Source organism: Anopheles coluzzii, chromosome 3, assembly GCF_943734685.1.
Source record: "Anopheles coluzzii chromosome 3, AcolN3, whole genome shotgun sequence".
Classification (NCBI taxonomy): domain Eukaryota; kingdom Metazoa; phylum Arthropoda; class Insecta; order Diptera; family Culicidae; genus Anopheles; species Anopheles coluzzii.
The window spans coordinates 27,354,181-27,369,168 of NC_064671.1; the positions used below are offsets into that span (position 1 = coordinate 27,354,181).

A 14,988-nucleotide genomic window follows, 5' to 3' on the forward strand; every position below is an offset into this window, starting at 1 on the left:
GTTGCAGCTTATGCATTGTATATGCACCGAATCGAATCGAACCGGACAAGCGTGTCCTCTATCATAATAAAACTCGTCCGATCCCTGTGGCAAAAGTTGTCGGCTGGCGAAAGGGGGTAACACTTTCGTAATGGCTCTTAGGAGCGTTGTCCTTTTGCTGGCAGCTTCGAGTGCGAATTAATAATGAATCGTTCCGTTCGGTTTGAAGTGCAATGTTGGACAGGTTCGGGGTACTACCGTGCGAAGCTGCTTGTTGCACATTACCACCGCGGAGGAACCTGATCCAGCACGGCTGCTTCAGCTGGTAGCTGGTCCGGATGGCTTCTCCTTTTTTGCGTTTAATTGAACTAATTACCCGAACAAGGTGCACGGCCGTCATTACTGTGGCAATAGAGTACGATTGCATTCTCGGCACCCGATAGCGATCGCGGCGCTAGGATCGTTTCATATTTAATGGCAAATCCCCCTCCATCCGAATATGTGGTGCTGGAAGACTCAATCTCATTAAATCCGAAGGCGGCTTCACGCATATCCGGCCTCATGATGGCGCGATCGGGGTGAATCCTCCGTCCGCCTGTGTCGATGTCGCTGTGCATGTGCGCCTTTATTTGCAAATGATGTCGTTTCAAATTAACCTTATGCAAATTGCTGCCAATGGTTCGCGTTGTGTGCGCTGTGTGTGCTCAGAAGAGAAAAAAAATGTAGTCCCTTTTGCACCACGATTGCATTATTCAAATTTTGCCATAACAGCAAATATAAAACTTTCAATCTCTTCGGCTGGTGGATGGTGGATGGGTGGCCGGTTGCCGTGCCTCTCTCGCGCAACGACACTTATCATAATGAATGTCGAAATCGTGGATTAATCACTTATGGGGCGCATAATCGGATAAGCGGCCCCGGATATCTCTCACTCTCGCCGCGTGCACGGTAAATCATTGGATGGGTTTGGCTATTTTTTTTTCTGCACGCCGATCCGCGGTTTCAGCATTTCATTAACAAATGAAGCCCCAACCTTTGTCTACCAGGAGCAGCAATAATAATAAAAAATATAGATGCCAATACCTTTTAAAGAACGCACAAGGATGGCACAGACAACCAGAAATGCAGTAGGGGGGGAGTTTGGGGCGGCGTTTTTCGAGGGCCATCCATCGTGATTACACACACACACACACGACGGAATCGGAAATCGAACAAGCAGCAAAGCACCCCATTAAAGTCCTCCCAGGGTGTACAGAGGATGCGTTCGGTGGAGTAATTTCACTACAGAAAGGGGGAGACAAAGAGTTCATAGGAGGGGCGAATAAAATTACCGACCACTTGGTGTGTGTGTGTGTGTGTGTGCCTGCCCGGTTGCTACGGGGGGGGAGCCCATTAATTTCGTGGTCAATAGCTACAAAGTATTGTTGCGAGTAGTGTGCGCGAGCTGCGAATGGGCCGGAAAAAGACGGATCCATTCCGTGAGAGGTGATGCCAGTTGCGGCCATCGATAAATTGTGTTCAACTTCTGTCTGTATGTGTGTGTGTGTGTTTGTGCCGAACAATAGGAAGCATTCATTTCCTGCTGCAAGGGTGATGTTTCTTTTTATGAGCTTTTTTTCAGGTGGATTATTTGCAGTCAGGAATCAGGCTTTTCCGAGCTCAAAAAATGGGGTTTACTGGCTTGATGCGCAAGCTTTCGAAAGTTTCTTTCCCATTTTCCGTGCTGTGTGCTTTAAATCAATTTGCCAAAAGTACGAGACATTAATTGCCCCTCCCTCCCTTATCCTTACCAAAAGCACGCAATAAATACACGAATGATGGTAAAATTTGCAGTTAAAACAAGAGTTAACAGTATATTGCATACCTTCAGGCGCTAAGTAAGGCAAAGGTAACAAATTCCTTCAGGAAGTAGTGATCATTCATATCCTTGTAATATTAGAGAAGGCCAATAATAGTCGTTTACAGGGTATAATTTGACAAGAATGATTTAAATCTACAGGGAATTCAATAACTTCTAAATCTTTGATCGTAGTCTTGACAATGTACTTTATGTTGTAACATGTTTTAGAATCACAAAAAAGTTAGTTTAACTTTCACACTATCTCTATTTGCAGCTTAAGCAAGGTCTCAAAGCCAGGTTAAACGAGTTACTTTGACAACTAGATTGATAAAAGGTTGACAAGAGAACCGCAGTACGTGATCAGTTCTATTACAAATGAATGATCTGATCTGGTTCTTCCCCTAAATAAATAATAAATAATAATTGATAAGATAAATAATTGTAAACACTCTCATGCAAGACCAATCCTGTGCCAAAATGCGATAACGGTATGGATTTTGTAAAAAAATAATCTTCAAAAATCGCTCATTTCCTTAACATTCTTTATAAGAACACTAAAATGTATTTTGAAACCTATTTATAAAACCGTAATCAGGGAAAATGTATTACTATCATCAGCCCATCTAGTAGTAATTACAATAGATCCGCTCCGATAGACATCTGATTAATCTGAGCAGAGAGGAAGGTATGGCCAGTTTTACGATGGAGTAGCAGTAGACATGTTCTAAACTAAACATTCCAACGGATTAGTACTTCCGAGTAATCGCCCCCTGAAGGTTTATTGATGTACATTAAATCGCTTCAGCGTAAACACAGAAGGTTTGCCATCGGTGGTACTGCCTATGCGTAAAACCTCCGCTGTTACTAACGCTTCCGATTTGTTGGGTCGATTAAATATTTACGCGTCCATTAAAACTTTCGGATGGATTTAAAGCTTAACAAACACACTTCCAAGGAGCTAACTATCGCTTCTTTTCCCTTCCAGTAATGAAGCTAATCTTGATGCTTTTGTGACGTTAAACACATCAGTTGTGACAACCTATTGTTCAGTTCAATCTATTCTGGAGTATCCGTTGCATATATGCCTACACACTCATTGCGTATAATTCTATTTCCCTAAATAAAAAGGTTTCCTTTCAAAGAGGTGATCGCCGGTGTATAATTAAAAACAGAAACCGGTTCTCCGGTTATTAATAGCCCGGCCGCAACCATTAGCCGGAGACAATGAATGAACGAGCCTGTAAATCAAACGGCCTAGCTATGCTAATAATGCATATTTGAATGCACAAATCTTGGGCATTCGCACGTACTGCTCGTACCCGTTGGCTCCATTTCGAGCTACATTTCAGCGGCATTGCCGATTATGACTCGGCAGCTGACGGGGGTTGATGGAACGACGAGTGATTTGAGTTTGAGAAATTGCTTTTAAAATACACTTTGAACACACAGCTCCCAACGCGGTATGATGTGCCGGTGGTGCACCGAACGAACATATACAGTTTGGTGCCGCCAACACCACCGGTCATCAGCAGGGCTCCCCCAGCTCGCCACCTTATACAGCTGTATGCGGCTTTGTGTTTTGTTGGTCTATAAATACCGTTTTATGACGCTATTGCAATAGGTGTTTACGCGTTTTACGATAATAAGGAAGGAAACCCCGGGGCCTGGCAGGGTGCTAACTTCTAATGCTTACTTTGCCTTTAGCACACTTCCTCGCAAGTTCGTGTGCGCCATCCCCTCCAACCACCCCAGCTGTGTGTGTGTGTGTACCGATTAATTCTCTCCTTCTGCTTCAGTGCGGTGTGGTTTCCGCGTGTGTGTGTGTGTGTGTATGGACCAGCGAAAATCAGCTGTTTTTGATAAGCGGTGACGTGCGTGTTTGTACACTCGCTACAATTTCCTGTCCCATTTTGCAAAAACAAACGTCTTTTGAACATGAGTGATCGTGTTCATGGGCGAGGGATGGGTTTATTGTCTGGCTAATATTTATTGTAAGCTGTGTTGGTGCTTTACGCCTGCTTTGGTGCTGGGCAGTGGTGGCATGGAAGGTTAGAAAGCGGCTCCATCACGCTCCCGTTTGACGATCATCATGCGTCGCGTGTGTGCGATCGGGCAAAGCGCGAAGGCGGCTGTTGTTATTTAACCTCGGGGCTGGGAGTCGTTTTTTTTTCTTTCTTTTCTTGTCGTGTTGTTTGGCTGTTTGTTTGTTTGATTTAATGCAGCTTAGACAGACAGAAAATGTACTCCACTCTCTCAAGACGCACGGAAAGATTGCATCAATTTTAACGACGATGTTGTTGGTGGTGTTTGTACGCGAAGCCGCCACTACTCACTACAGGAGGTCAACCAAATATGTAATCCAATCATCCCCCCATGGATGGTGATGATAAGCAGACGTGAGTTGTAGGAGGAGATGCATCGCCCGAGCGCTGGGGGATCCAACAGAAGTGGAGCTATCGCCTACTTCCTATCACAACCGCTATAACTCACGCGATAAGTGGACGAACGACAACAAACAAGGGTTATGATTTATCTGTCAATTCACACCCGTCAACGGGTAGCCCGTTGGCACGAATCGTGGTTGACCAGTTTGGAAGCAATTACTCTTGTGCCGATTGGGAGAGTCGCTTTGTTGATCCGAGAGAAGCAGAGGGTACCCTTCGACCTCCCTTCTTTCTTTGTGCCAAAAATATATACTTCGATAAAGATGCAGATTACACGACGGGGCTGTGCGGCGAGCCACGTACGGGAGACTACCATGTCCACATCACGACTCGGGGGGCCCGTCTTAAAGTTGTGCTAGGCCAGGTTCAAGGAAACTGGTGGGCTCATGTCGTCCGCCCCATTATCGTACGGTCCCGGGACGGGGTCGGGCGAGTTACACACGCTGTTTACTCGCGCCGAATCGTAAACAACTTCACCGGCAGTGGCCGGTGGAGTACGTTACCACCTTATCTGCCGGGCCGGGCCTGTCCACTGCGCTTACCCGCTGTGTGTATCGCGAGATTTGATTTCGCACGCAAACACAGCACCAAACACACATCAAAGCTGCGCTGATAAGATTACGATTGCTGGTGATTACAAAGCGTTTGTGCCTGTGTTCGCCGTAGCACGGTTTGGGTAGACATCTTCATCGTTGAACCAACACAAAAAAACCCCTCGTCCGATTCTAAGTGTTGTTTGTGCCCTCTTCTCAGCAGCTACTCCCGGAATATTGCTTGCGCGAGGAACTGCCCATGCCTGTTTTGAATGATACATCCCCGAAGACGCCGCCGTAAGAGTGATCGGATGCGTTTAAGCCCCGTTCTCTCCTTCTCGCTTTCCCGTTCGTTGCTGTTCGTTGCGTTAAAAGCAAGATAAGACATACGACGAGGTGCTCGCTTCAGACGCGCGGCGCACGGAACAGCTGATGAAATTGGTGTACAAATTTTCAGCACAACCCATAGTCCTCGGCCCTGTGCAGCTGATAAGCCGGGCCCGATGCCGCATGCCGCTTCAAAACTGGGGAAAGGAAAATTCCATCGTAAGATGATGAACCGAGCCGAAATTCGGCTGAATCTTCTAGAGTTCTTGTTTTTCGGACATTCGATTAGAGCCTGAGGTTCTTGCTGAAGTTTGTAGAAGAAGACACCGAGAGCTCGTAGAGGAAATCAGGGATGGACACATCTTGCTTTTTTTTGCGTTTGTCTGGTGCTGTCTGTGGCTCACTGTATGTGTAACCCGTCTGGCGGGTTATTAGATAATGGTTAAATAATCGTGATAATCGTGGCGCGACATCTCTCGAAGCTTCCCAGTTCCTGTTTGCAGGTATTTACACATTACACACAGATACACAAAGCTCGCTCTCTCGGCAGGAGGTATAGTGTGCAGCGATTGCACATTACACGCTGATGCATTCTAGTAGGGTGTGAGTGACGTGTACACATCCCCCCCCCGTTTGGCCGTTACTATTTACTATCTCCGCTCCACGGTTGCGGCTGGTTGGAGTGGAGCGCCATCTTCTTTCACGCCTGTGTTTGTCGCTGTTTTGGAGTGTTTTACGTCATTCCGCGTCGTACTACAGAGTTGCAGTAGGAAATTCATAGAGAGTGGGAAGCAAGGGATGTGTGTACTCTTGGCTGCTATGCTCTATCTCTCTCTTGCTCTCGGACACTAGGCAAGAAGGTGGGCGATAGTTTTTTGCGAAAAGTTAACCTTGAACGGGTACGTAAACCTCTCCCTCACCCAAACCTGCAGCAATAGCATCAGCATGGAGAGGGGAGAGACGAGCTCTGGGCAAAAAAAAAAGGGAATATCGCAGTCCGTAGGCGACGCGCGCCGTATCTCCGTAGCAAAAATTTGCATACATCGATAAACAAGATTCCAATGGCGAGAGTGAGTGAGTGAGTGCGTGGGGTTAGGTAGGAATGGTGCGGAGAGCGTGTTGAGCCGGTGTTGCAATATTTGCATGCATTCACTGTTGCTGTTAGCATTAGCAGCCGCTGATGGCTGACGGGGAAGGGTAGGTTTAGGCTAGGCTTCTTCTGACATATCGCCGCAAGTGTGCGTGGGTCGTTGGGTGGAGTTGACCAGCTGTGACATTGAATTAGGCCTGGTTAGGCCTTTCCCCGGTTTCAGGCGAGAAAGGACACAATTTCTAGGGAATTCAGTTTGAGATAGGTCTGATGTGTTGGGTACTCGTTTGTTCCCCTTTTCCCCTATTTCTATGATGGACCAAGCACAGAGGCACCAGTCTCGATTGTTCGGACGATTATTCTTCCATACTTTGCACACGCCGTGTTATAAATTTGGAATTCCCAGAATGTACTAGCTCGCTAGCCCTAACCTTGAGCGCAGGATCTACAGCAGGAAGACACGCAGGTCCTAGAAGCGACACCACCTCCCTACCATCCAAGTTCTCCCACGGGAGAGGGTAAACCTTTTGCCAAACACTTTCACTGTCGGACGGGTCGGGACGGATCTCCATCTCCAGCGCAGGCCGCCGGTAGATTCTGTGGCGTGAGGCACGTTGTGTGTGTGTTGCGCCGTTTTCCAGTCCAGCGCGCTTGCTCCGGTTCCCAATGGCAATGGGGCAAAAGGGCGAAAAATGGAAATTTTTCAGTTTCCAGTCTGCTGCCATAGCTACTAACACACAAACAGACACACACACCAATGGCAGTGGCGGGTCAGGGATGGTTTCGGCTGGCGTTGCCTCGCCCTCAGCGCACCATTCGATCGCGTATGCATTGTGCGAGGCGATGAAATGGAAAATGAAGCCTCCAGTGGTGCTAGAGCATCGCTTTTCGCCAACGGGCTTTGGTTGGTTGGTTGGTTCCAAAAATGTATTCCATCGTTCACTTTGTAGCTCAGTTTTTTGCTGTTGTCGTTGCTTTCGCCATTTCGCCTTTTCTCCGGCCAAGAATTGATCTCGTCACGTAGGACTTCCAGAGACTCAGTCGTCCCATGAAAGCGAGATATAAATACTTTGACATTTGAATACGATTGCTATTTTGATGGGGGTTTCGGTAGGACACACCACGCGCGCGCGCCTCCAAAACGAGCGATCCGTTTGGTTTGGCTATTATTCAAGAAATAAAAAGCTTCTTTCACTCTCCTCCTCATTCGCTTTCGCTGTGTGCCCCATTGTGGATGTGTGTGGAGGGCTGAGGATATAGAAAAAGCAGTTTTATGGCCACGGTTTGTGGCAGCTACTTCACGTTCGATGGTTCGACATGCGCCGATTTCGGTGTAGTGCGGTTATACCGAGAGATTGGACGGCTTCTTCATCCATGCGTCGTCGTCGTCGTCGTCTGCCGAACGAGAGATGATGGTGGTGGGCGCTGGTTATTCACAAAATAGCAACTAAATATTCTACCGGCGTGTGCTTCTCGTCGGTGTGCCGCTTGCCCAACAGCCTTCTCCACAATGGCACGGGGTGGTTCTCGACCTTGGGGCGCGCCTCGAGGACGACGGTGCTTATTTCGGTGTTTGGTGTGTTCACTCTCCCACCATTCCCCCCCCCCCCCCCCCCCCCAAAAAAAACAAGTTAAGAGGACACAACAGACGTCCAATAAAATAAAAAAATAGATAGTTGATTATAGCAACAGGTGTGTGTGTGTGGCAGCGGCACAAGCACCACAACCACACCCGCTAGACGATTGTTATTCTCCGTTTTGGCACCGATTTTAACGACCGTTTTTGCAAATTTAGACAGGCGGTGGAGCGTATCGCCCCACCTAGGCTCATCTCATTTCAGGTTTGTTGTTTTGGTCTGTTTCATTTCTTTTTTGTGTATAAAGATTGTTTTTTTTTCTGTTATCATTTTCAAACACGTTCTTATCTCTTTAAGGAAGTGCGATTTATACAATAAAAAGCGTTCCCATATCTTTGCCCGATTCCAACCAACCAAAAACACGCTCCTTCGTAGTCCCACTGCAAAAATGGTTTTGCATCGAGACGCCGTAACTGTCATCCATTAAAAGGGTGCCTCTATTTAAGTGACTAATAAAGTGTCCATTGGTGTGTTTGTGTGCCCCTGACCCCTCGGCCCCTGCCGTCCTGGTACGATGGGGTGCGATGATCTCACCAAAGGGATGAATTATGAAACAAACTACACAAACTGTGGCCTCGGGCCGCCTGCTCGCTGCGCTTTGTTTTAATCGGGCAGCCCCCCTCTGTTCCCGATTGCTCATAGCACTCCGGCAAAGCACTATACATGCCACTAACCTGTGTGTTTGTGTGTGTGTGGGTATGATATTATAAAATTAGATCGATCGATGCACCCGGCTCGATGATGCAATGCGCCCGAGCGCAAGTGCAGGAATATCGGGAAGATCGCGATCGCGTCAAATGAATGATTGGGAATATAATCTTTCCATTGGTCGGTTGGTGGAAAGCACACAGACACACTCATGTAACGCTCATTCTCGGTCTATTTCGAGTTTGCTGCGAAAGGGAACACTTCCTTCCTGTGGCTGTGGCCCTCCGTCAAGCTGCCCAACTCACATGTCTTGCTTCAGGTGTCGCCACACGTGAGGTGGGAACGCCTGCCTGCCTGCTGGGAGTGGGAAATCTAATCATCATCATCGTCGATAGATACTGTCCACCACCAGCAAAATGCATCTTTGTATGGATGTAGGCGCACTACACACTACCGTACGGTCCCGTTCAGTAATGTTCCCGTGGGAGCGGCGAGATCACTGCTACAGCTGCAAAATGGTCTCTCGTTTTTTTTCCCCATTCTCCCTAACCTACACTATTTATAATCGCTTTATCGACTACATCCACTGCCACCGCACTTGGACAGCTGTTTTTTGCGGGGGGGGGGGGGGGGGGGGGGGAATGGGGAGCGTCGCCTGACTAAGTAAACTAATCAACGGAATGATTGCACACACAAACGAAGGCCACTTTTACTCAGGCGTGCGGTGGCGGCGGCAAAAATCACGTTGACATGGTACACTCATTGTGCCCGCGCCAGATGGAGCGTTGTAACCTGTAACACTGCCACCCATCCCTCCGCCCAACGCTCAAACCCATACAAGGGAGAAACGGACGGGTGATGCGGGGCGCAGCTTAGATGCAACAATGTAGTGACACCACCGAGCGTTAGTTATAGCGCTAGAAAAGGCACTGCACTCGTTCAAGGTCAGCCGGACAGTCGCTCGACGAACATCCCTTTTTACAGTGGCGGCAGTAGCAGAGGTAGGGAAGCGAGCGATGCAACACAGTAGTGTGCAGCAAAGTGCAGTGTCCACCAACACACACACACTCATTCGTGCTGCAGTGGCGGCCGCAGCAGCACCGGAAGGGAAAGTGACATATTCGCACGTCTATTGCACGCACACTGTACACTACTGTACAACGGGGCAGTGTAGTTTGTGTTGGTTTTGCATTCGCCGGCTGCTGCTTCAAGTGCAGCACACACCCCGACACAAGGAAGAAGGGGGCTCGTCGTCTTGTGCCTCGCGCTGGGGAGGACCGGCGGCAATCCTCCCAGGTCGCGTGAGGCACACACGGCGGGCGGGGGCGAACTAATTGATTGGGATTGATTTTCAGAACTCGACGGACGACGACGTCGTTATGCGCGTTACATCATCCCCCGGCTCTTGTGATGTGTGTGTCTTGTGTAGTACATGTGTACATACATACACACTCGCTAATGGGTTTGCTTTAATAGAGGAGATTGCAAGAATATGACCTACCTCCCCCTCGCCACACACTACTTAGTATTGTCTCTTTATTCCTGGAGCGAACAACAATGTCAATGTACAACAATGGAGAGTGCACACACCAAGAAAAACACCTTTCCTTTCATTATTTTCCAATTAATCCATTCGCGGCTGTAATTGAGACGTGGAATCGATGTCGTGCGCGTCGTGTCGCAGGCAGGTGTGCGTTGCACGCTTACCAACTGCTCTATTCTGCCCACCGTCCCGTGGCTCCCTTAAAAGCCATTCTTATTCGAAGTGACACAAAGTGATGTTTGTTTGTTGAGGTTCATCGAAGCGTTTTCCATTTTTTTTTCGTCTGCTCAGACAGGCTCTCGCTGTTAATAAAGCACTGTTCCATCATTCTGCAGCACAAATTCACACACGCTTCCCATGTCATGGAGAAGCGAACAGACTCCCCACAACCCCGATGGGCGCTTACGACGCCCCATGACACACGCACATGTCAAACCGTTTTCGCCTAAAATCATTCCACAAATGCACCAGACACATGGGTACATTTACAGCAAGTGTCCCCCGTATGCACGTATGGGCACAGTTTTAGCACGCATCACGTGGTAACATTCCAGCGCACCGAGTGCAGCAAATTGGGAAAATGTGGGCCCGGTGACAGTTAAAGCGGTAGCACAAAAAAACCCCGCTCAAAAGCGCATGGCACGCATCGGGAGCAATCGGCAACGAACCGTGGCCCAGACAGACAGCATGCAGCGGGGAGGTCGTTTTTGATGCAGTCGTTGCAACATTGTTGCAACACACGAATTGTGATCCTCCAACGGCGTTACTATCTTTCCGCGGGGATGCGGAAAAATTCCCCCTTTTCCGGCACTGCTCCCAGTCAATCATTCGGGCGGGTCACGCAAACTTGCCGCCGCTTGCCGTTTCCTACTGGGTGTGTGTGTGTATGGAAATGCAAACGAAGTGTGGCGGATAAAAAGCGTGGTTCGCTGTCGGCCCGTTACTGTGATTTTGTCCGTTTTGCAACAAAGTGTAAGTCGGGTGATTTGCCCAGCTACACCATCCTTTGCAAAGTAATCGCAAAAATGGCACACGACAGAGAGCAGAAGAGAAGGAGTTTGTGAGGGCTGTGGATTCTCTCCGGTACATTATACTGCTGCGTTACTGCGTGCATGCAAATGCATTTCCCCACTGCTGTTGGACAGTGGAAAGTGGTGTTTGGAGTTTTCGGTTACCTTACATATTTCGGGTTCGTTGATATCGGCCACCCGGACCTGACCTGCCGTCCTGATGCAATAGGAAACCTACTGGTGCTCCATGGGTAATACTATGCTTTAGAATTTTCCTACCTGAACATGTCTTCCGGCGTGGCACGCGATTGTGCTCGCGTGACCCCGCCGAAACGCTGCCCGCGTTGGGTGTTGGGAGAGATTCTGACTCGCCCCCCTTTCTATACTGTGCAGCAGCACCATGCCACCGTTATTTACTCAAATGGTTCGTCTTTTTCTCGTTTCGTCTTCTCCACTGTTAGTTGTTTCAGTTTGCAAATGGTGTGTGTGTGTGTGTGTGTATTGTCGCTCCATATCAGAACACTGGCAATGCAAAACAATTTCAGTTACACCGATGTGTTGGACAGACGGCGGGCGATTTTTATGAGTTGAGTGGTTCCGTTACTGCGAGCTTTCATGTTGTTTTAATGGTTCTGTCACGGAAAAAGAACGGGAAGCTCAAAACACACACACACACACACACAGCACAGGAAAGGGAGGAAGGGAGAAAAACGTGTAAAGAGCGAAAATCGTTCTGCCACGCTCTAATTGGGTGGCAAATAGAAGAAAAAGAAACAAGAAATTTGAAGTTATGATGAATGCTATACTTGTGTATGCACACATTAGAAGAGGGCAAGCACACACACACACACACAAGCAGAAAAGGAACCGAGGAATGGTGTTGTTTGCTACAAAGTTGCACCAGCACTTCCAGCAGTGGTGGGGAGCAGCATGTTTGTTTGTTTATTTGATTTTTTGTTAGACGGAAAGAGGAAGGCAAGCGAGTGAATCAAACAAAATGCGTCAAAATGTAAGCTCGGGATAAGCTCTGATGCTAATTGTGTAAGTCAATATCCCTTCCGTTGATACGAAGAGGAATGGTGGGGATGCATTCTTCCTAACGTGTCACAGTAAGTATCGTTCCTGGTACTCGCTGTCTCGCTATCTTTGCCCTTCCCTTTTGGGCAGTAAATCACTTCAGGCAGAGGGCTCTGGCAAAAAGCAAAAATACCGTCCCTGAATGGTGGTTTGGCGATAAAGATAAGCGGCGAACCCAATTTTAATCGATAATTGTGTGTTTCTAGAAGAAGATGAAGAAGAACGCAGTCGGGGTGTGTATAAAAATAGTATCGTCTGAAGGTGGAAAAGGGAAAAAAGGGCCCCGAGACCTTATGGCGCGACCCGAGAGGCGCTTCCTTTGTTAAAGGGGTACTACCAGCTATGTAATGCGACTCTTCGTCCTCTCTTTTCCTCTCTCTCTCTCCCCCTCTCTCTTTGTGCTCTGATAAGTGTCGTTATAAATTTCATTCTACGAGTGCCGGGACGCGTCACCGCCGCCGCCACCTCGACATTGCGATAGTTGGGCCGCGGCCGGCCGGCCGGCCCTCGCGCGTCGTGACTCTTTTCACTGTCAGCTGTTTCGGCAAAGGGGGGGTGGTGAAAGGCAGAGAGAGGTTTATACGTGTAATCGCCGCCCAACACACCAACACATACGCACACACTACCGTCTTACGTGTGACAATTATCATCATCATCATCATCGGTGCACCCTGCGCCGAACGAATACAGCCTCGCGATCCCTCCAACCCCATTAGAAACACGCACACACAGACACGCACACATCCACTATGCACAAAAAGGGCAGTAGTGTGTATTTTCTAACACATGCCGCCGTCTACACGTTTTGGGGCGTTGTTGCGCTTGTCGTCGTACCATTTCGCGCATTTGCGTTGGGCCGCTTTCTGTGGTGGTGGTAGTGGTCGTTGCGGACCGATCCCACGGGCGCACACACCGCGCTTTTGCCACACAGATGATGTGTGTTCACATCTATAAAAGCAGTACGGCCGCACGTTCCGAAGGCGACAAATGGTCTACACGACGCCGGTAACGCATCGCGCTCCTCCATCGCGTGTGAGTGTTCGGTAACGTAACGCAGCGCTCTCGATCGAACGAGTTTTGGGAGGCCGTTGTGAGGCCCCAACCGCCGTCGGTTTTTGGAGGATGAAGTGAGCAGTGCGTTTGTTTTGGAAGCCAATTTCTGTGTCGCCTCAGATCTCAAAACGACAAACAAATTTGTGTGCCACAGAGGGACAAAGAAGTTACTCTGTAAGAAAGTGGCTGTGTGTTTAGAAAAAAAAACTACGTAAGACGACTCAGTGTGTGTTAGTGGCTCAATTGCTGCTGTGTGATCTCGTGCTGGAAGGAAAAATCTAGTGACTTCTAACAGCACGGTCATCTCTCTAAAGATTCTCTCTCTCTTGGTCTGCTGTGTGTCTCTCAGTTCTCCCTAAACCCTACAGCAATGCCACCGCAGCGCAGCATGTGGGACGAGGTGTTAACAAGTAAATTATCGTTCCCGACTTATCTCCCTTATCTGCACGTTTTGTGTTCCGTGTGTGTACTATCTGTGTGTGTGTCCGTTTGCATCCCCCCCTCAACAAACCATCCAAACCGACGGGAACTGGATTTTAGTGTCCAGCCGGACTTTAAAAAAAGACGCGATTAGTAAATGGCGTCCTAAGCCCCGAGCGTGTCGAACATGTGCCGGAACCTCTGTGTGTTGGATGCATACGCGTCGAGGCACACGCGCGCTTGGGACATTTGCGCACCAGAAGATTTGCGCATATTCAAATACAAACTAGCGTGCTTGATTGAGTGACGTATGTTGACGACGACTTACTTATCACCTTTTTTGTGTGTGTGTTTCTTTTCGCCCTTCTGCTAGGTTTAAGCTCCCGGCAGGACACGGTTTCGCCGACCGATACGGCCTGCTCGTCCGAATCGCCCGCCTTTCTCGGGCCGCCCTCCTCCTCCTCCCACCTGCTGGCGTACGATCAGAACAGCTCGGAGGAGGAGCTGGAGGTGATCAATGGAGGTGGCGGGTCCGCGGGCTGCGATCTCGTCGAGGTGGGCAGCGTGAGCGGTGTGCCGAGCCGGCTGAGCGGGCTGCCCATCCTAAGCAACCCCCACACGGACGAGGAGACTGAGGAGGAGGAAGAGGAGGAGGAGGAGGAAGAAGATGATGTGACCGAAGGTATCGTGGACGAGGTGGAGGAGGAGGAGGAGGATTACGTGGCGACACCTGGAGCAGCACCGGCGGGAACAACGGCAGCAGCGACAATCAGCGAAAGTACGGCGGGCCAGTGCGGTGGCCCCGGCGCCATGGACACGAGCGGCAGTATTGTGCGGGGCCGGGAGTTCATGGTGATCGGGGCGTGCGGCGCTGACGAGGACGACGGTGAGGCGGAGCCGCTGGACGATTTTGCCGAGGAGCTGTCGAGTCTGACGGCGATCCCCCAGACGATGGCGGCGGCGGCGGCGACGACAGTGGTGCCGCTTGCACCGGCACCGTTAGCGACCAAACTGATCTCATCGGCGGCGACCGCCGGCAAGCGGTTGGGAAGTGTGAGCAGCTTTCTGGAGAAGCGCAAACGTTCCCTGGCGCACAATTCGGATGATGAGGTAAGATGTTCGCAGTGATAAAAGGAATGTTGGGTAAAGTTGGCAAAAATCCTGGGTCGACTCCGAGAAATAGGCAACCGACTCCGGAAAGTAGGTCCGTCCAGCATTATCTAGAACGAAATCGTACGAAATCGTATGCTTCCGTTTTGAGTCGGCCGGAGTCATCCGGAGTCATCCGAAGTCATCCAGAGTCATGCGGAGTCGCCTGGACTTGTCCCAAGTCGTCCAGAGTCATCTGGAGTCATCCGGAGTCATCAGGAGTCGTCCTAAGACGAAG

The 14,988-nt window shown here is 49.3% G+C and overlaps 1 protein-coding gene across 8 annotated transcripts in view; it reads left to right on the forward strand.

The window, feature by feature from the left end:
- Positions 1–14,988, forward strand: part of LOC120956627 (protein disconnected) — a 66,453-nt gene that overhangs the window by 44,463 nt on the left and 7,002 nt on the right. For 7 of the 8 annotated variants that reach the window (XM_040378256.2, XM_040378257.2, XM_040378259.2 and 4 more), the window contains one exon: positions 13,975–14,711. In XM_040378256.2, the coding sequence (XP_040234190.2) occupies positions 13,975–14,711 (737 nt within the window). Of the gene's footprint in view, positions 1–12,861; positions 13,592–13,974; positions 14,712–14,988 lie in introns of those variants that run through there. The other variant, XM_040378267.2, reaches the window with a different exon arrangement.